The sequence below is a fragment of the Coenobita brevimanus genome, chromosome 50 (assembly GCF_032717465.1).
Source record: "Coenobita brevimanus isolate Jiangsu-jjx chromosome 50, ASM3271746v2, whole genome shotgun sequence".
Lineage (NCBI taxonomy): Eukaryota > Metazoa > Arthropoda > Malacostraca > Decapoda > Coenobitidae > Coenobita > Coenobita brevimanus.
The window spans coordinates 38,944,081-38,965,472 of record NC_137003.1 but is presented as its reverse complement, the minus strand read 5'-3'; the positions used below and the strand labels follow the sequence as shown (position 1 = coordinate 38,965,472).

The 21,392-nt window shown below is 42.0% G+C and overlaps 1 protein-coding gene across 8 annotated transcripts in view; it reads right to left on the bottom strand.

Moving 5' to 3' along the window:
- Window positions 1-21,392, bottom strand: part of LOC145399810 (protein lap4-like) — a 1,200,472-nt gene that overhangs the window by 421,784 nt on the left and 757,296 nt on the right. For all 8 annotated transcript variants that reach the window (XM_080272363.1, XM_080272366.1, XM_080272368.1 and 5 more), the window contains 2 exons: window positions 16,552-16,710; window positions 13,165-13,296 (listed from right to left, as the gene is read on the bottom strand). In XM_080272363.1, the coding sequence (XP_080128489.1) occupies window positions 13,165-13,296; window positions 16,552-16,710 (291 nt within the window). The remainder of the gene's footprint in view (window positions 1-13,164; window positions 13,297-16,551; window positions 16,711-21,392) is intronic.

The following is a 21,392-nucleotide window of genomic DNA, read 5'->3' as shown; positions in this document are numbered from 1 at the left end:
GTAAAGTCCTAAAAGCTGATGGGAAAATTGGTGAGTTTCAAAAGGAGTTCAACTTAAGAGAAGCCATTTACACTCTGGCAGTCGTGTGGAAAAATGTGAAGAAACAAACCCTCAGTAGGTGTTGGTGCAACATGTGGCCTAGGGTTATGATTGAATCAGAAAGCTCTGACGACGACGAACAATTTGAGGGCTTCCTGACTGACAAAATATTGAGTGAGGATCATCAGCAGGAGGTACCGTATTTCGCGGCATGTAAGACGCACTTTTTTGTCTCAAAGTTACATTAAAATATCCCCATGCGTCCTACAAGCTAGACTAAGGCAGGTTAGTTTGGCTCTATTGAGAAAAAACTTATAAAGATGATCATCTCACTGCTTAGCAACCACAGGAGTTTTCTACAGTATGCAGATTTGATTTGATTTTTAAAAATAATATACACTAGTGTGCATACGTAGCAGATTTAAGAAACACGGGAGATCAGAAACACACAAAACTTTCGCAGGTTTGTTTACAGCTCAACTGGCTAACATCGTGAAGATATTTAGCGGTTTAGCAGTTTAGCATCCACACTATTCCAGCAAGCTAACGTACATGATCACTGGTGAACTGTCTGCTAACCTTCTGAAAGGCAATCATGACCACTTTGCTTGCCATCCATTCACTAACTGGCAAAGCAATCATACTGGAGAGATGCTGGCTAGTGAAACTGCCAAGTCATCAAAACAGACTTTCGTCACGTATGGAAATTCAGTAACCCTAATTAGGTCAGTTACTTTTGTGACATTTTGTGAGTGTATATATGCAGCAAATATTAAATCACGCAAGTTCAAGAACACAAAGCATTCACTGTTTGTTTTCATCTCAACTGGCCAATACCGTGAAGGGGTTTAGCGGTTTAGCAACTTAGCAGGTTAGCGTCTAGCGTACACCCTCCTCTAGCAAGCTAACATGCTCACTGGTGAACTGTATGCTAACCTTCTGAAAGGCATCCACTTACTAACTAGCAAAGCAATCATACTGGAGAGATGCTGGCTAGTGAAACTGCCAAGTCATCAAAACAGACTTTCGTCACGTATGGAAATTCAGTAACCCTAATTAGGTCAGTTACTTTTGTGACATTTTGTGAGTGTATATATGCAGCAGATATTAAAACACGCAAGATCAAGAACACAAAGCATTCACTGTTTGTTTTCAGCTCAACTGGCCAATACCGTGAAGGGGTTTAGCGGTTTAGCAACTTAGCAGGTTAGCGTCTAGCGTACACCCTACTCTAGCAAGCTAACATGCTCACTGGTGAACTGTCTGCTAACCTGAAAGGCAATCATAACCACTTTGCTTGCCATCCACTTACTAACTAGCAAAGCTGTCATACTGGAGAGATGCTGGCAAGCGAACCTGACAAGTCATCAGAATTGACTTTTGTCGCATATGGAAATTCAATCACCCTCATATGGTTGGCTTCTCTTAGTGACATTTTGTTTCATGCCTGACAAGAGTATCATAGAAGTGAATAGTCTTATTATACCAATAGCGAAAAACAGGAAAAACAGTTGTAACGTTAAACAGTACAGTACTGCCTGAAGTTACAGCTTCACTTTTTCAGCCAAGTGAAGTACTTCAGGAATGTCTATGCAACTTAGGGCACACCCAATTACAGTATTTTGTTATGAAAATAGGATAAAATTCACTGAGTAGCATAACTGATACAATATCTGAAATAGCGTGCCTGACGGGCATTCATATCAGCGTCCGCCATTTCTGCTGTATTCTTGGCAGACGAAGCGATCAGAATGATTGACAACATTCACTCTCTGCATCTCTGCTGCCTAAGCAAAGCTCTCATGATCGGCAATGGCGATCATTTAGGCCGTAACGTCCCAATTGGTTAGGTTAGGTTAAGTTAGGTTGTAAAGTCGTTTGCCATTTTGGACGTTACAGCCGAAACGACCAGATCCTAAGGTGTGGGTGAGAGTTTGGTGTGGGTGTAGTTAAGGAAGTAGGTAGGAGTGGGAAGAGTCAGGGTGGGGAACTGATAAGCCGCTTATTATAATCCCTTCAGTCCAGCAATGTATTTTATAGGGTAGTTTATTCATGCTCGCCATATGATTTTATTCAGTTCAGAAAACATGTACTGAGGAGGTTAATGTGGGCTGTATCAAATTCCCCAAGTCTGAATATCGCCTGTGCTCAGTTAAAACGATTGCCAAGTTAAAGTCGTATGAAGTGTGGTATAAGCAATTCAGTGGATGTTACTGAGGACCATTTACTGTATGAGAGTGACAGTGAAACAGTGATGATGACCGTGGTGATGACTTCCAGTGATGCTCCAGGACTTGGGGAAAGTAGTGATGAATTCTCAGGATTTGAAGACGAGTGAAATTTTCACCATGTCAGTAATATGAAGTGAATATAGGTTTTAGGTGATCATGACAGATGCAACCATGGAAAATTTAGGATCAATGGTGCTGTACACCTTTAGTCTTGCACTGACGATGTTTGGATGAATAAATTGTGTGAGATGTTTCATGTCCTTAAGTGATGATAATTATATTGAACAACCAAATACATTTTGATGTTTTTGGCATGTAATAAAGCCACTGGGTACTCCAAAACTGACTGATGTAAATGTTTCAGAGGCGAGCGAATGTTGCATGTGGTGTGTACATGTGTGCGTGTGTGTGTGTACCATAGTGACTAGGAGGCAGCAGTGTTAAGACCACAAATGGATGTTTTCACAGTACTCGAATGTTTTGAGATGGATGTCTGTTTTTAGCAAATTCTGATAAGAGAAATATGCATTTTTAATTGTTGATGCTGCAAGGAAAACAGCTGACAGTAAGGGAGTGATACTGGGAGAAGAGGGTAGAGACAGTTGTCTAGCGCTTGGGATGCAGCAGTGTTGCTAAGGGATAGTTTCACCATTCTCAACATGTTTTGAGATGAATGTCTGTTTTTAGTAAATTGTGATCAGTGAAGAACGTATTTTTAACTGTTGATGCTGCAAGGGAAACATCGCAGACAGTGAGGAAGTGATACTGAGAGGAAGGGGTAGAGACTGCTGTCTTGCGACTGGGAGGCACTAGTGTTACTAAGGTGTAACAATGGATGTTTTCACCATACTCAGTATGTTTTGAAATGAATGTTTATAGTAAATTATGATCAGTGAAGCATGCATTTTTAATTGTTGATGCTGCAAGGCAAACATAGCTGACAGTGAAGGAGTGATACTGGGAGAAGAGAGTAAAAACTGCTGTCTATCCTGTTTCCAAGCAGCCTTGCTATATTGAACTTTGGTTGTGAAACATTGTAATTTGTGTATTTACAAGTGCTACCTTTTTATATTATTTGTGGAGGTAATTACAGGTTAGTTAGAGTGCATGATTAATGATGGTAGTAGTCTGATATTGTGCTTGAGTCAAGGCAATGTGAGGAAATTCCGTAACAGGTGTGGAATATGACGGGGTTCTTTTAGGATAAATGAACTGATGTGAACATTCATTGTACTTTATGTTTTCGTCAGTGAATGAAAGAACAGAGTTTATTGACTTCATTTGTGGTTTTAAATTCATAAGATATTAAAAACAGTGTTTATATCAGTTTACTGATACATATTTATCAACAAAGTTGAGATGGCCTCGTGGTTTGAAGTCACGTTTTGTTAAGAAGAGGTTTTGTTTTCTTTTCTCTTTTCCTGTATAATTCTTTGTACATAAAAGAAGAAACTAAAGGATGATGAGCAGTACTGAATAGATTCTGAAAGGTGAGTGTGTATCTAAGTGATAGTGGCTCATATCAGTTACGTTTTGTCAAGAAGGGGCATTGTTTTCTTTTCCTGTACCATTCTTTGTATATAAAAAAAAGAAACCAAAGGCTGATGATCAGTAATGAATAGATTCTGAAAGGTGAGTGTGTATCTGTGTGGTAATGGCTCTTATCAAGAAACCTTACTGCAGTCTTGGTTGGGGCAAACTTTTTTTTCACAGAACTGCCCTGCCAGAATTAGGGTGCGTCTTTCACAATGCTGCGTCTTACATGCCGCGAAATACGGTATACGACTTGGCAGGCCACATTGTTCCCCAGGAAGAAGATAGGGAGTGGTTGAAAGTTGATGAAAATATTCCTGTCACCCATAATTTCAGCACCGAGCAAATAATAGATGTACAGTAACCACACTAATATCCGGACGCCCAATAACCGAACATCTCCACTACCCGGACCTAATCGTCCTGGGATCCAACATTCCTAAAAAAAAAAAAAAAAAAAAAAAAAAAAAAAAAAAAATCCCGTCCGTAATTTGAACTTGCCGCGCGCGCCGCGGGAGAGCATTGTTTTGGCGCATCATTCCTCCGACGTCCGATAGAGCGCCGCTGCATCCTCCCCACTTCCCGCCTGCCTCTCACCGCAAGTGTACGCTCCTCGTAATGGCTGCCCATGTGATCGCTTTTGTGGTGGTGCCCTACCTGCTGCAGGGCCTCCTGCTGCTCTCGGGTCTCCTCTTAGTGTGTGTGATGATGGCACCGCCACCTGAGAAAAGGAAGAGAGTGGTGTTGACTCTGGAGAAGAAGAGGGAGATATTGGAGAAAGTGGATGCGGGTTGGTCTTCTTCCCGCATTCTTCGCGAGTACAACCTGGCCCGGTCTACTATGTTCGATATCAAGAGGTCCCGAGACACGCTCATGCAGTACACGGCTGACTTCTCGTCGAGAAGCAAACGCAACGTGGAAAGGAAGGTTATGTTAACCCCCAAGTTTGCAGAAATCGACCGATCCACGTTGATTTGGTATCGACAGCAACGTGCTGCTGGTGTGATGGTACGTGGAACGGAGCTGAAGGCTGCTGCTGAGAAGTTCGCCAGGCTTCACGACGCCCTAGACTTCAAGGCATCCGAGGGTTGGCTCTTCGCGTTCAAGTTGCGACATGGCCTTACCAACCGTACAGCACATGGCGAAGCATTGGACGCTAACAAGGATGGAGTTGACGAGTTTCGGCACAAGGTGAAGGGCTTGATCGACAGGGAGGGCCTAACTCTCGGTCAAGTCTACAACGCTGACGAAACTGGCCTATTCTATCGCTCACTGCCAACGAACATTCTAGCCGAGGAGATGGAGAAGCGTGTACCTGGCCGCAAGCTTTCCAAGGAATGGATATCTGCTTTGTGTTGTGCCAGTGCTAACGGCATGCACCGGCTTAAGCCCGTTGTTGTTGGCCGTGCAAAGCAGCCTCGGTGTCTTCGTGGGGTGATGGATGTCCTTCCTGTCGTCTGGTACCATTCTTTGAAGGCATGGTTCACAGCTGTGATCTTCAAAGACTGGTTTCACCATCACTTTGTCAAGGAGGTCATCCATTACCAGACGAAGACACTGGGAATCCCTCGCGACCAGGTAAAGGCTCTCCTTCTACTCGACAATGCACCTGCCCACCCGTGCGACAAGGACTTGGTTGCTGAAAATGGCCGTATTAGGTGCATGTTTCTGCCACCTAATACGACTGCTCTCATTCAACCAATGGACCAAGGAGTGATCGTGGCAACAAAGCGCCTATACCGTCGGAAGTTCCTGGACGAGATGATTGTTGTTCTCGAGGACGAGGACGAGGACGAGCGCAGGGAGGGACAGGACACACAAGGCAAGCGGACTTTGGAAAACCTTCGCCGCTACAATATCAAGTCTGCGCTGTACAACTGGGCTAATGCATGGAAGGAAGTCCCTGTGAAAACTCTTGAAAATGGTTGGTCTCGTCTGCTTCTCGGAACGGATGTGGAGTACGATTTTCTAGGGTTTGACGTGGATGACTTCCATGCACGGCTACGTACGCACGGTAACGATGTAGATGTGGACGATGTTCGTGAGTGGTTGAATGACAACGAGGGCGATCCTGGGTATCAGACGTTGTCTGATATCGAGATCGCGTCTTCGGTTGCTGGTGTCAGTACCGAACTTGAAGATTCCGACGCTGAAGGCGACGATGATGCGGACTCCTCTCAGCAGGACACTACTCCAGCCATCCCCAAGCTGAGCGCACTCCGGGAACATCTAGAGTTCGTCCTAGACTACCTGGAACACCCGGACTGCAACAGGGAGATGGGGCCCTTGGGACTCGTGGAGGACGTGCGTGCTTTCAGGCAGCGCATCATCAATCGTCAGAATCGTCAGTCATTGCGTCAATCAACCACTGACAGTTTTTTCAGGCCTGTGACCCCCGCTGTGCCCAGCCCTGGCTCCACTCCGTTGCCTCCCCAAGACAGGCCCTCATGCTCCGAGCCACAGCCCAGCACATCAGCCACGGTGGAGTCACCGCTCGACGTGAGTTTGCGGCTTTCTTCAGAGTCCTCTGCAGTGGGTACGCCATCACCACGACCCAGTGATGCACCCCTAGGTCGCCTGCCAGTGATACTCTCGGACTCTGACAGTGAATAAACAGCAAGAACTTCTCCACTAGACCACACGGGAATTTTGAGTGTTGTGCAGTGAAAAAAACGGTGTGTTGTGCTAAGGATTTAAAGTTGTGAGAGAAAAGACTTAATAGAAAAAAAATGTAACGTAAATAGACTTGTTTGTTTTGCCTTTGGAAAATTAAAAAAAATTGGGAAAAGTTAAAGTGCAACACTAAGTTACAATGGAGCATTATTTGAACAAAAGTGAACACTGTGAAGAGAACGGACTTCTGTGTGTTATTGACTAAGTTCAGTGCAAGACTTCAGGAACAGTGTACTGCAAGTGCTTCAGGAAATTGTTCTTACTGTCAGAGTCCGAGAGGAGGCGGTTACTCATCGAGGTGGCCAGGGACTTATTGTAAGTAGCCAGAATGTTTCATACTGTACTTTTTTCCCTACTATACTTACCTCATTTCACTCTTTAATGTCCTTTATTGGTGTGAATAGGGTGTTAGTAGCTATGCATGTGCAGAAGGAATGTGTTTTTCTGAGTTAGGCTAGGTTAGAGTCCATAAGTACCAGAATGCTTATTAATGTATGAACATACTTCTAAACCCTCATTTTATGTTTCTTTTGCATTTATTTCAGTCATTTATGTGCCTTATTGGTGTGATTTGGGTATTAAATAGGTGCTATGCATGTCCAGAGGGAGTTGTATAGGTGTTTCTCTGAGTTAGGGTCCATAAGTACAAGTCCATAAGCTGGGGCCCAATATCCAGACAAAACCAATAACCGGACCTACCTATGGCTCTATTACATCGGATATTGGAGTGATTACTGTAGTGATAAAGAGAGGAAAAGAAAACACCAAGGACCAAGAAAGTGACGAGGAAGAGCCTGAAGAGACTAAAATTTCATGGAGTGTGGGAATAAATGCAATGAACACCGTCATCGTTTGCCGAGATGAAGCCGTTTTTTTCCTCACAATCCATAATGTTTCTGCACGAATTGAATAACCAGATGATTACTGAGAGGCACAAGAAAATTAAACAAAGTGACATTAGAACGATGTTCCAGAAAGTTGCACAGCAGTCATCAAAACTGCCGCAGCAGCCAGAACCAGCGTCATCCACATCAGCTGTGGATGTGGAGGATGACCATCCAGCTGTCCTTCGACTCTAACAATGTTCGTAAGGATGAGTGAGTACTTACACAATGTTTTATCAGTAGGCTGCAGAGTTGCATTATATATTATCATTATTCTTACCAGGTTTCTTGCTCAAAAAAAGATTAGTAGACTAACACATTGTTTCCCTAGTCATCTGCTCCCGCTAGCTTAAGTTACCGAAGTCACTTGCCAACAAAAACATCATTTATCTTAATGTATTGGTTTTGTAGTTCAGCTAGCATATGACTGTGCCTGAAAATTCTCAGTATGAGGCAGGATATCAACTGCAAAGTAGAATGCTTAATTAAAGTTTTCATTCAATGAGCTTCTTAGGAATGAGGATGGGTGCGGGGAGACGGATAACAGTCGCTCAGAAAAAATGCATAATCTGCTCCTGACAACATTCGAACATGTGTTCCAGCCAGCAGAGGTCCTTCCGTATTTTATTACGGTACTCCTGACACATTCAGACAATGTGTGTTCCAGCCAGCAGGGATAATTAAGAAATAAATGTTTATAAATCATTAGCATGGAAAAACATGCATTCGCCTGGCAACAATCGGACAACGTGTACATGCTTCAGAAATATACAGTATTTTATGAGCCATGTCTAAGATTTCTTTCATTTATTACTTTAAATAAATAGTGTGCTGCAGCACGTGAACATTTATTTATTCCAGACCTACCTTTTGATAAGAGGTTAATTATTTTTTTCAATGCTAAGAATAATGAAATACTGTACAGTAATATAGTTACTTACCCAAATCTGAGCAACAAATATTGGGTATACAAGGTGATATAAACATTCAACTCAGTAGAAATACGTGGTAGGACCGCGCCATGGAGTGTTAGGTATACAGAAACGTGCCAAAAAATGTTTAAATAACCAACCCACAGGAGTAGTTCCCATACGTCCGGTAGAAATACTTAACCGGCACTTTCAAATTCCCATTAGTGCCGGTTGATCGGGGTTCTGTTGTACAGTAAAACCTTGATATAACGAACTTCAATAGACTGGAATTCGCTTTGATCGGACTCAAGGAGCTACCGGACTAAATTCCTATATATCGGAAAAAGTCAGATAAAGCCAGAAGCAGTTCGGACTGCCTGACCACTTCAGTTATGTTCACCACAATAAGGTACATAAAAGACATGTTTATCAGTGTACAGTACAGTATTATTATATATATTATACCATTTGATTAATGTAGTGATGTTATAATACAGTAACGTACCACAATGGTAGTCAAAACAGTTTAAAAACTGTTCCTGCGATCCGGACTAATGTCTGATATACTGGAAAAAGTCTGGATTACCAGGGGGAAGTCTGGATGTCGCTTTTATCGGAATTTCGCATTTTTCAGAATGGTTTGGACCCCAATTACTGTAGTCTGTTATAGTGAGGTCTTACTGTATATCTATCTATCTATCTATCTATAGTGAGACAGACAGATAGATAGATCGATATACAGTGGAATCTCAAATTTCGACAGTTTAGAATTCGATAGATAGATAGATAGATAGATATACAGTGGAATCTCAAATTTCGACAGTTTAGAATTCAATTAATCAAATATTCATGCATTTTGGAGTGGTCTGCCTACTTTACTTTTCGATGCAAAGTCACGTATTTCGATGCTCTCAGGGCCAGACTTCAACCAAATCAAGCAAAGATAATATTTTTGATGTGAACCAAAATGCTAGAAGTGAAGGATAATTATAAAAAATGGTATGAGCCTAACCTAATATCGTATGTGACATGTGCTCTTAGGGCCAGACTCCAACCAAAACAAGCAAAGTTGTCATTTTTGGTGAGAACCAGAATGCTAGAAGTGAAGGAAATTTATAAGAAAAAGCATGAGCCTAACCTAATCTCGTATGTGACGTGTCAAGAAGAGAATGAAAATCAACATCATTTATTCACAGTATATGAAGCATACGATGACATGGTTCCGAGACAATTTACTGTCAAGTCAATTCGCTGTCAGATAATTCCCTGTCAAAACATGGTCTTCCTCTCCCTCTCCCCCCCTCCACCTCACTCACATACATTCTCTTTGTCAGTCTCTCGCTCTCCATCCTCTCCACATGGCCAAACCACCTCAATGTGTTTTTCCTAACGCTTCCTATCACATCCACATCAACACCACAATGCTGCTCCTTCACTTCCTCATTTGTCAGTCTGTCTCTCCCTGTGACTCCACAGGCTCCTGTCCAGTAACTCACTTCCACTGCTCTCACTCTTGACTTGTGTCCTTCCAAAAATGTCCAAGCTTCACTTCCATATGTTGGAGTTGGTATCACAATACTGTCACGTAATAACTTTTTCACTTCCATGCTCACTTCCCTGTTTCTTATCACTGCTTTCAAGGAACCAGCAACCTTTCTTCCTTGTTGTACCCTTTCAAGCACTTCACCCTCTAAACTTCCATCCTTACTCATCACACTACCCAAGTACTTAAATGCACTCACATTTTCCATTTCCTCTTCATCCAACCTCACTGAACATTCAGTGACTTCATTTCTCTAGAAGACCATAACTTTACTCCTCCCTATATTCACCTTTAGATTCCATTCCTTACACACTCTCCCAAACTCAGTCAACAAACCTTGTAGCTCTCCTTGTGTCTGCACTTAACAACCCAGTATCATCTGCAAAAAACTGTACAGGAAGTCTTCACACACTCCCCTCTCTCATTTGAGTCACTCCAACATCCACTGCCCTACCTTGTATCTCCTTAATAACCCCATCCATATACAGCCTGAACAACCATGGAGACATGACACATCCCTGTTTCAATCCACCATTCAAACAAAAATTCACTCAGTTCACTATCCACACGCACTGCAGCCTTAACACCCTCATACATACTCTTCATGACATTCAACAACTTCCCATTTACTCCATATATGCTTAATACATTCCACAAGCCTTGTCTATCCACCCTGTCATATGCTTTCTTCATACCCATGAAGACTGCATACAATTTCTTTCCCCTCTCTACAAACTCTTCCACTCAAGATCTAAGAATGAATATCTGATCTACACAACCTCTTCCCTTCCTAAAACCTCCCTGTTCTTCTCCAACTAATTCCTCTGTTCTTTCCCTTACTCTGTCAATAAGAATTCTATCATATACTTTTCCTATTACAATAAGAAGACAAATGAACCTATGAATACCACACACTTCTTTTTCTCCTTCTCCTTTGTACAGGGGAATACTTATACCTGACTTCCAAACCTCTGGGACTTTACCTTCCTTCCAGGCCAATCAGCACATCTTCCACATCCATTCTACTATTATCTCTCCTCCATGTTTCAGCATTTCACCACATACTCCATCAATTCCTGGAGCTTTCCCCATTTTGACTTTCTTCATTGTTTCCACAACTTCAATCCTACTGATTTATTCCTCTCTTCTCATATCCCTCCTTCTCCAAGCTATTCCCCAGCCACTTATACTTGCATTACTTTCATTCTCTAAGTTCAACAATTCCTTAAAGTGTTCTTTCCATCTGCTCACTTCTTCTCCCTTCTCCACTAGTAATCGACAGTTTCTATCTTTCACTCTCCGACTAACTTCTTTAACACTCTGTCTAACTCTCTTTATCTCTTTCCAGAACATATTCTTACATTCCCTCCACTTTACACTCAAATTCCTTCTAATTCCTCATCCACTCTCTTCTTACTCTCTCTCTTACTAATCTTTTCACCTCTCTCTTCCTCTCTGTATATAACTCTCTCTTCCATCTCTCAACTTCCTCCACACCCCTGTTTCTCATTCTGCTGCAGCCTGTCTCACCTCTTCATTCCACCATGCTGTTCCTTGCACCCCCTTTTGTCTTCTCTTCACCCCATGCACCACCTCACATGCTGCACAGATTTCTTCTCTGAATATCTTGCACACACCTTCCCCATCCCCCTTCTGTTCCAGTTCATATTTACCCAATTGCTCCTCCACTTTTATATGCTGTCTTTTTTCCATCCTCTTGTAACCCTTCCACTCTCCTTGTATGAACTACTTCCTCCTGTCCTTCCCTTCACCTATTCCTCCATTTCACTTGAAACTTAACTCTCACCACCACCAAGTGCTGGTCAGAAAGTCCGCTTACCCAACCTCTACATGCTCTTGCATCCATTACACACCTTCTCATTCTATCATCTACACATACATAATCAATCACTGCCATCCATTCATTCAGTTCACCACCCACCCATATCATCACTCGTCACATATACCTGTGGATCACTGTGTCTGAAGAAGGTATTGGCTATCACCGACCCCCTCCCCACACACATGTCCACTACAGCACTGCCATTCTCATCCACTTCTGCAGGCCCACCCTACTCACCAACTACTCCATCCACCTTCACATTCCCTACTTTTCCATTCATATCTCCAAACAAAAACACTCTCATTCCTTTCAAACTTTTCCACGCATGCTTCCACGTTTGTCCAGAACTCTTCCTTCACTGCTTGCATGATCCTGCATTGGAGCATACACACACACAATCACTCACATTTGTAGTCCAACTTTCAATCTTACCCACACAATCCTTGAGCCAAATGATCCATACTATCTTATATTCTCCATCCATCTCTTGCACACAACAATTCACACTCCTTCTTCTGGCCTCTCATTCTCACCCACTCTTGCACATATACCCCATCCATACATATGTACATTTGTACTTATTATGTAATTTATTTACAAAATGAAGGACCAATATGCCTAGCCCCAGGCTCCTCATGGGGCAACATAGGATTGGATGATGGATGGATGATGGAAGGTAATCATAAAAGTAATCATGACTGTGATTGCTTTTCTAATGAATTCAGTTATGAGTATGATTATAAATAAAATTAACAATTATGATTACATGAAAATTTATACATCACTCGACAGGAATCAATTACTATTACAGATTACAACTACCCCAAGTCTGCCTCATACTACACTTTTGGACTGTCTGCCTTCCCACTCTCCTTCACATTTCTTCATACAGTACCTACCTGTGGACTGTTATTCAACTGCATGGATACCAGTTGACAAACACAGATGCGGGTGTCAGACATAACCCTGGGGAGTTTCTGCACGTGTATTTGTTGGCTAACAAGAGGAGGTTATATGGATGAAGTGCCTTCTCCCTGTGTTTCTGATACTGAAGTTCTTGTTCTGCTGAGTGAATCTATTCACTCAAAGCCACAAGATGGGCTTGGCAAAAACTCATGCTACACAGGAAGCTACATTCCTAGGGATCACAAATAGAGGGTTTTATTCTAAAACACACAACATTACATCTTAACTAGCTCTGAAACCACCAACCTTAAAGGAAATATTAAATATAAATCAAATGAAGGTAAGCCTTGTAATTAAAAGCATCTGTAACATGAACAACAAAAAAAACTGTATTACTAAATATACTTTGACAGTGACATAAGTAAATGACAGCACAGTGCACAATCTGATGGTGGAGTAAGGACAAAATATCAGTTTATAGAAAAATGGATATCTGCAGAACAATATATATTCCAGAAAAGAATGTTATTTATTTTATTTTATTTTTTTTTTGGATAAAAATAAAACAAAAAGGATACTTTCGAAATATATACAAACTCACTAGTTGGTAGTCATAGCCATCACAGACAACCAGCCTTATGGTCGAGCCAGCGGAGCGCATGATGTTGACTGCCTCTTCATGTGTGATGCCAAGCAGTGAGCTCTCGTTCACCTCCAATACCCTCTGGCCAACCTATAACCACAGCAAAAAGTACCATTTAGCCCATTCACCTCTGATGACATATGTATCTCATTTTATCCTTACCAATGTTTGCAATTTAAATTTGCCTTATGAGAGCCTCTTCAAAAAGAGTCATATATACAGTAGCTCTACGTAATTCCTTCACTGCTTAAATTACACAAAATCGTCTGGTACTAGTGTAATAAAAATGAAAAATACATCACGACTGTAGGGGTTAAATACAGTAAGTCCTCATATTGATCATTCAGTCATCATTCATCATCCAATCCTACGCTGCCCCATGAGAAGCGTAGGAGCCAGGGGCTAGGCAAGTTGGTCCTGACATTTAAGATGGGAGTGACCAGCCTCACTCATCCCTGAGTGGCATAACATGAGCAATAAACCCCAACCACTATCCATCCATCCATTACCCAATACCACGTTGCCCCATGAGAAGCGTAGGAGCCTGGGGCTAAGCAAATTGGTCCAGACATTTAAGATAAGAGTGACCAGCCTTTCTCATCCCTGAGTGGCATTACGTGAGCAATAAACCCCAACCACCCCTTGGATGTAAACCCTCACTGGCTAAATCCAATTGGAATACTGTAATTACCCACTAAACCATCAGGGGCCAAAATTTGGTTATATGGTCACCACCCAGCATAGTAAATGGTTTCCCGGTGTACAGGAAACCATTTGGCTTGTCACTCAGTCCAGAGTCACCCATAGACGGAAGGAAGAGGAAAGTATGAAGGAAAATAAGACAGAAATGGGAGTGTAAAGTCACCTGTAGGCAGAAGGACGTGGAAAGAATGAAGTAAAGAAAGACAGAAGAGGAAGGAAGGAAAGAAGGAAGAAGAAGAGGAACAGGCAGACATCTGAGAGCAGCAGTACATCGATTGAGTGGATGGTGAGAACCCCCACCTACCTTGGATATAAACCTTCACCGGCTCAATCCAATTCGAGCGCTGTAATTACCCATTAAACCACCAGGCGACAAAATCTGGTTATATGGTTACTATTAAGCATAGCAAATGGTTTCCTGGTGTAGAGGAACTGTTTGGCTTGTCACTCAGTGTAGAGTCACCCACAGGCAGAAGAAAGAGGAGAGGATGAAGGAAAGACAGACAAAGAAGAGAATGTAAAGTCACCCAGAGGCAGAAGGATGTGGAAAGAATGAAGGAAAGAACGACAGAAGAGGATGGAAAGAAAAAAAGATGGAGGAGAGGAAAGGGCAAATGCCAGACAGCAGCACTATATTGAGTGAGTGGATGGTGAGCACCCCCCCCCCTACTATGGTCTAATATTTCACTTTTTCTGTTAGCTCCTCAGTAAATTATATAAACAGATACTGCCATTCACCATGTCACTGCGCCCTATAAAGGATAAAGCTAAACTGCCACTGCCAATTCCCCCAGTTAACATCACCAGTGTATGAAAAAGGCTGACATTTTGAAAGACGTCCCTGACATAGAACAGAGACTATTTGTACAAATGTTTGTTCAACAAAGAAGAAGGTATAACTAACGGAAGCACTGCCTTAAGATCCTTCCAACAGACTTTTACACTAGTGTCCTTTCTGATGAATCTATACCTACATCTAATTACATAACATGCAAGTTTCTGTGTAAACTGCAATGGTCATCATACACATATCATAAATGATATGGTAGATGGAGTGAACAGTTATGCGAGTCTGTTTGCTGATGATGTAAAGATCTTGAGGAAGATAGAGGTTGAGGAGGATTGTAAAATACTGCAGGAGGATTTGGATAGGATACACAATTGGAGCCGGACGTGGGAAATGAAATTTAATGTAAAGAAATGTAAAATATTGGAAATGGGTAAAAGTACCAGGAGACCATCACTGAATTATTTTTTGGGTAATGAATTAATCACAAAAAGGAGAGAAGAGAAAGATTTGGGAGTGCTGGTCCAAGATAGTTTGTCACCAGAAAAGCACATTAACAAGATAGTTGGAGAGACTTATAAGCTCTTGACTAACATAAGAGTAGCATTTCATTATATGGATGAGGAAATGATGAAAAAATTGATAGTGGCCATGATCCGCCCCAGGTTAGAATATGCAGCAGTAGTGTGGTCCCCACACAAAAAGAAAGATATAAACAAGATTGAGAGAATACAAAGAACAGCAACCAAGATGGTCCCCAGTCTGACAGACCTGTCATACAGAGAGAGGCTGGAAAAACTGGATTTGCCTTCGTTAGAGGAAAGGAGAAAGAGGGGAGACATGATTGCGGTGTTCAGGACCATGGTGGGAGTAGATAAAATTGACAAAGAAGATCTGTTTGTATGGGATAAGAGAGCAACAAGAGGACATGGAATGAAATTGAAAAAGTCAAGCTGCTTGAAGGATATCAAGAAATATAGCTTTCCTTACAGAAGTATAGACTTATGGAATAGCCTGGACAAAGAGATCGTCCAGTCTAAAAACATAAACGAGTTTAAAGTTAAATTCGACTTATTGAGAAACAGCGACGGAAACCCACGAGCATAGTACATTCCGTGTATATCACAATTAGGTATATTCTTAAATATTTGGAACGACTTAGACAAAGAGGTGGTGCATGAGAAAAACATTCATGTGTGTAAAGGTAGACTTGATAAATGTGGATATGGAGACAGGACAACACGAGCATTGCTCAATTCCTGTATACTACAAATAGGTAAATACAAATAGGTAAATACAACTACCACACAATCATCACTCCCAGGCAGGACTCACTCACAAGTAACCACAGTCAGAGTCAAAGCTGAGACTCTCACATTGTTACAAATCTTATTACATTTCTGAAATTTACATTTTTCCTAACAGTTTCCACCAACCACTGGGAAGTAATACCATAAAAGGGAACTCCTTAAGAGAATGCATGGCATCTTTTAACTGAATGAGTGATTCCCTATCTTATCTCTATTTCACAAAACAATGGGGTGAGTATGATCCAGATCCAGAACTAAAAATACTCTCAGACAAGAAGTATATTAATTTCTTTTATGTGATGTAACTGGTTATGACATTCCAACCAGATATGGCAAACAGTGGTTCATGTCCAAGGGTTGGTTGGAGTTTTTTGCTCAGATAATGCCACTCATGGGCAAGTAAGTGGCAAGTGATGAGCCTGATTCTGAAACTAATGGGTACTAATTCAAATAACACCTGGGAATTCCCATTTTATAAAAACAGAATTGTATTATATTCTCCAAACCTGCCACATGGATAACCAAACTGAGAACGTTTTACTGCACCTTGAGCCTGCCATCCCTATGCACAGCACCAGATGAATTAATCTTGGAAATGAAGACTCCCTCATCAGACTTGTCAAGAGGGTTGCCTGGGGAACCTTGAACCCCACCCTTAATGTTCATGCCAAGCCGCTCACCAACTTGCTTCTTGATGATCACCTCCTGCAGAGCATTACACATCAACACAATACGAAGGAAAGTAGAGACAGAGTAAGTGCAAGACTTCTGAGTTCATAACATGAGAGGGTCATCAAAAAGTTGGGACACCAAATATTACGAGGGTACATAACAAGCATGGAAAATAGGTGGAAGATTGCTGAATAAAGTACAGTGTTAACATAATGTGTACACTTAAAGCAAAAGAAAAGTAAACAAAAAAGAAAGTTATAGCATGGCTGGTTCTGGTTAATCTTAAAAGCTACATTACCTCTTCAGCTTTCCCTGTAACAGGGTAAATCATATTCTCTTGTAGTTTATACTGTAAGCAGTTCATTACAAAAATTTATATGGTACCAAAAGAGAACAAGCAACACATGGAAAACCGACATAAAGATGGCAAAATGGAATAACACATTGGTATATATGCAACTAGAACTGCAACACTTAAACGACATGAGGAATAAATGGTGCAAGTTGTCAGAACCACATGGAACAGATATGAAGGTTTAAACTCTAATACAATGTCTTACACCAATTAGGTGTAATTAGAATCCACTCTGTCTATAATAAAACAACTAGCTACTCTTCTGAAGGTGAACTGAAGATGACTAGAATGTTGTTGTTTTTGTTTTTCCTTAACCCCCATCTGACTGCCAAGCAGACCCATCAACCACAGGTAAGCAACTGCTTCTGTGGGGCTGTTCCACTGGTACATTACAGTACATACCCTATGAAGAGATTCAGCACCACACTGTGGTAGACAGCACCTCACCAAAGTCAGAACAAGGTCCTTTCCACAGTAAGGTGCAGGGAAATATGAGGAGATTTGGCTCCAGGGTGGCCATCAATATCTTAATGTCATGGGTTAGTTTTCTATTTCCCAGTCCATGCCTACTTCCAAACCACTAAATCCAGCCACCACTTCCCTTGAATGGTATGCCTAGGTTCTCAGCTAACTGCTTAGCTGTGCCAAATGAAGCTCAACCAGTCACATAAATGCCACAACTTCTCTCTTGCACATACCACTTGAAACAGCCTCTTCTAGGTCTGTCTCTTGCCACTTTTTATGTTTTCCACCTGATACTGATCTATCATTACTGATATTTCTATCTATACTGTAGGGCAAGCTGAGTCAATTAATCCTTGGCTATCCTTATATCAGACATTGTTTTTCACTCAGTCTTCACACATCACTGGCATCCCAGTTTCAAGTTTCTTTATCAGTTCAAGTTTCTGTGCGACACTTAGAGTTACATGTTTTCCTTTAACATCTGACATATCTTTTCATGCAATAGCTTGTTGAAATAGGATAAGAAGACCAATAAACTTAAGACAATGTTTAGGTTCAGGGAATACAATGGAACACATGAGCAATGAGTATAGTAAACAAAACTAATGATGGTGTGTGAGCTAGGCTAGGTCATGCAGATTGCCAATGAGCTGTCTTGTGTACAACTAGAAAATCAAAGTTCATGGTGGATTATTAAAAAAAAAAAAATAAAAAAAATAAAATAAAATAAAAATGGTGCTGGCAAATGAACTGATCGGAACCAACAGATATTGTCCAATGTCTCCAAAATCCGGTAAATTGATTTCCATGTTTTTGAGCGCCTACCAGTACTCTAAAGGCAATTCTATGAATGCAAAGATATTCATGCTGATGGGCAATCATACAAAGCAAAAAGAGTCCACAGTAGGCTCCTGTCACAAATTTTAATTAAACAGAGCATAGTTATAATCTACCTATAGTGGCCAGTCTGATTTCAAGGCTCAATGAGGTCACAGTAAAGTACAATGTTAAAAAATAAATGTTATCTATACCCTGTACATAATAGTAAAATATCCCACATGAACTTCATAAAAAGAAGCAATATTTATGATGCCTCCATGAATGTGAAGCAGAATGAACAGATAATCATTTATAAGTATTCTTGCACGAGGCCATCTACAGTGGCCTACGTTCGTTTGGTCTCTAACCCTTTAATTTCTGTAACTCTAAAATAAACCAAATATATATGAATATGCAAGTACAGGCTGTCCCCAGCTTATGAAAATACAGTAATTGGTTCTGAAGGTCTTTCTTAAGTCTTTTTTTCATAATACCATCTTTTCTCTTGCAAAACACTTTATATCATTCACCAAGATGAACTCCTCCCCTTAAACTTCTATCAATCTTAGTTGGTCCTATTTCGATGCGTGTACGATTAATACAAACAAGCATAAATTCAAAGATTGTGATATATTCACGTATTCAGTGGAATCTCTATAACACAAGGAGGAGGCCGTAGCACAGGCCGAACAGGGTAGTACTCCCAAGGGGAATGGGAATGCTGGTGATAGGGAGAGCTGGAGCTCCTGTTTCACTAGCTATCTAACCATCCCCCTTTGCTGACCTTTTCAGTGAGACAGTAACATGGAGAGTAGACCAGCATACACTCCCAAACATTTCCTCTAACTATCTATGCACTACACCACATGCACTTTACATTTCACACAACGTGTCCCACTACGTTACAGGGGTTGGCGCCAGCAAGGGCATGCGGCCAGAAAACTGCCCCCGCTACCTAGTGGCGGACTTCTGGGGGGAGGCTTGGCAGGGGTTCTGCCAGCATGGATTGTGGGTCCAGGGCGAGATAGGGCTCGGGCCTGTGCTAGAGAGTACAAGGCATTGTGGTTCCCAGGCTGCCGCTTCCGCCTAATAGAGAGGGGCCCAAACCTGGGAGTAGCGCCCCAGGAGGCTGCCCTATCAGTGGGTGTATAATGGCGGGATAGTTGCAGTGCCAAGACGGGCTTGGAGGGTGTCCCTGCAGCTGTCCCGGCAGGGTGCCCCGAGGCCACTATCACAGCCACTGGTAAGCTGGTGGGCTAGGGGTCCCAGATCCATTGCCTGGACCTGGGACTGTGCAGTGAGTGGGACCTGTGCTATGTCTGTCTCCCTTTATTAATACTGAAGATGACAAAACAAAATAAGTTTCAAAGCAAGCCTGAGGACAATAAATCACCCATGGGGATGAGGGTGGGTTCATGGAATGTGGGAAGTTTGAAGGGAAGAGCGGGGGAAGTCGTTGAGGCATTCCGTAGGAGGTGGGTGGATGTGGCGTGTTTGCAGGAAGTCCGGTACAGGGGTGGATCAGCCAGAAAGATTGTTGGGAAGGACTGTTGCTAGAAGTTGTTTTGGCAGGGGGGGACAGACAGATATGGAGGTGTTGGTGTGATGGTTTTGGAGAAATGGGTGGAATATGTTATGAATGTTTTGAGAGTAAGCGATAGGATATTGGAAGTGAAAATTCTGCTGGGAAGAAAGATAGCTGCGATTATATCGGCATATGCTCCACAGGCAGGATTGGATGAAGCAGAGAAAGAGAGATTTTGGGATGAGGTAATACGTGTAGTGGGTGGTATGCGGGATGATGAGACAGTGATTTTGGAAGGGGACTTAAATGGTCATGTAGGTGAAGCAGCACAAAGTTATGAAGGAGTGCATGGGGGATGTGCGTATGGTCTAAGGAATGCAGAAGGGGAAAGGATACTCGAGTCTGGGGAGGCAACAGACATGATTGTGTGTAAACACATATTTTAGGAAAAGAGACAGTAGGATAATTACATATGAGTCTGGGGGAAATAGCAGTCAGATAGATTATTTTCTGGTTAGGAGGGCCGATAGGAGGTTAGTGAGGGATGTTAAAGTTATAGGAAGTGAGGAGTGTGTGCAGCAGCACAAACTATTGATTTGTGATATGGTGCTTAAAGAACAAGGGATGAAAAAGAGGACTTATGTACCTAGGAGGAAAATATGGAAGCTGAAAAACCAAGTAGTAAGGGATGCCTTCCATAGCGAGTTGAGGAGAGTGGTGGCTGAACAGGGAGCTGTAGACAGAGGCATTAATGAACAGTACAGAGCCCTCAAGAACAATTTCTTGAGAGTTAGTGACGTAACATGTGGTTGGACAAGAGGACCACCAAGACAGAAAGTAACTTGGTGGTGGGATGAGGGTCTAGAAGCTGCAGTTAAGGAGAAAAGAAGGCTTTTCCGGGAATGGAAGAAGGGTGGTAGCAAAGAGGAATATTTGGCTGCCAAGCATAGGGCTAGAAGAGAGGTATACAGGGCAAAGTCTGAGTCACAGAGACTATTACTTAATAACCTAAATCATGGGGAAAGGAAAAATATGATATTTAGGGTGGCAGGTCAAGTGAAGAGGGATAATCGGGATAGGTGAGCAGTGTGTGAAGAATGATGAAGGAAGGGTAATGGTGAACAGTGAGGATATTAAAGATGCATGGAGAGAGCATTATAACCGGATGTTGAATGAGGAGTTTGACTGGGACAGGGAAGGTTTGGAGCCAGCAGATCCAGTGTCTGGCCCTTGGCCTTTGATTGATACTCCTACTGTGAGTGAGGCAATAGGCAGGATGAGGGTGGGGAAGGCAGCAGGTGTGTCTGGGTTGACAGCAGAAATGTTGAAGGCCTCAGGCGATATAGGGGTGAGTTTAGTCACTGACCTGATAAATAGGATTATTTATGAGTGTGTTGTCCCAGATGATTGGCTAAAGAGTGTAACTGTAAATGTGTATAAAGGGAAGGGTGATGCCCTGGAAAGAGGAAATTATAGAGGTATAAAGCTTTTAGATCAGATAATGAAGGTAATGGAGAGAGTTTTAGAAGGTATGATTAGAGAAAGAGTGAA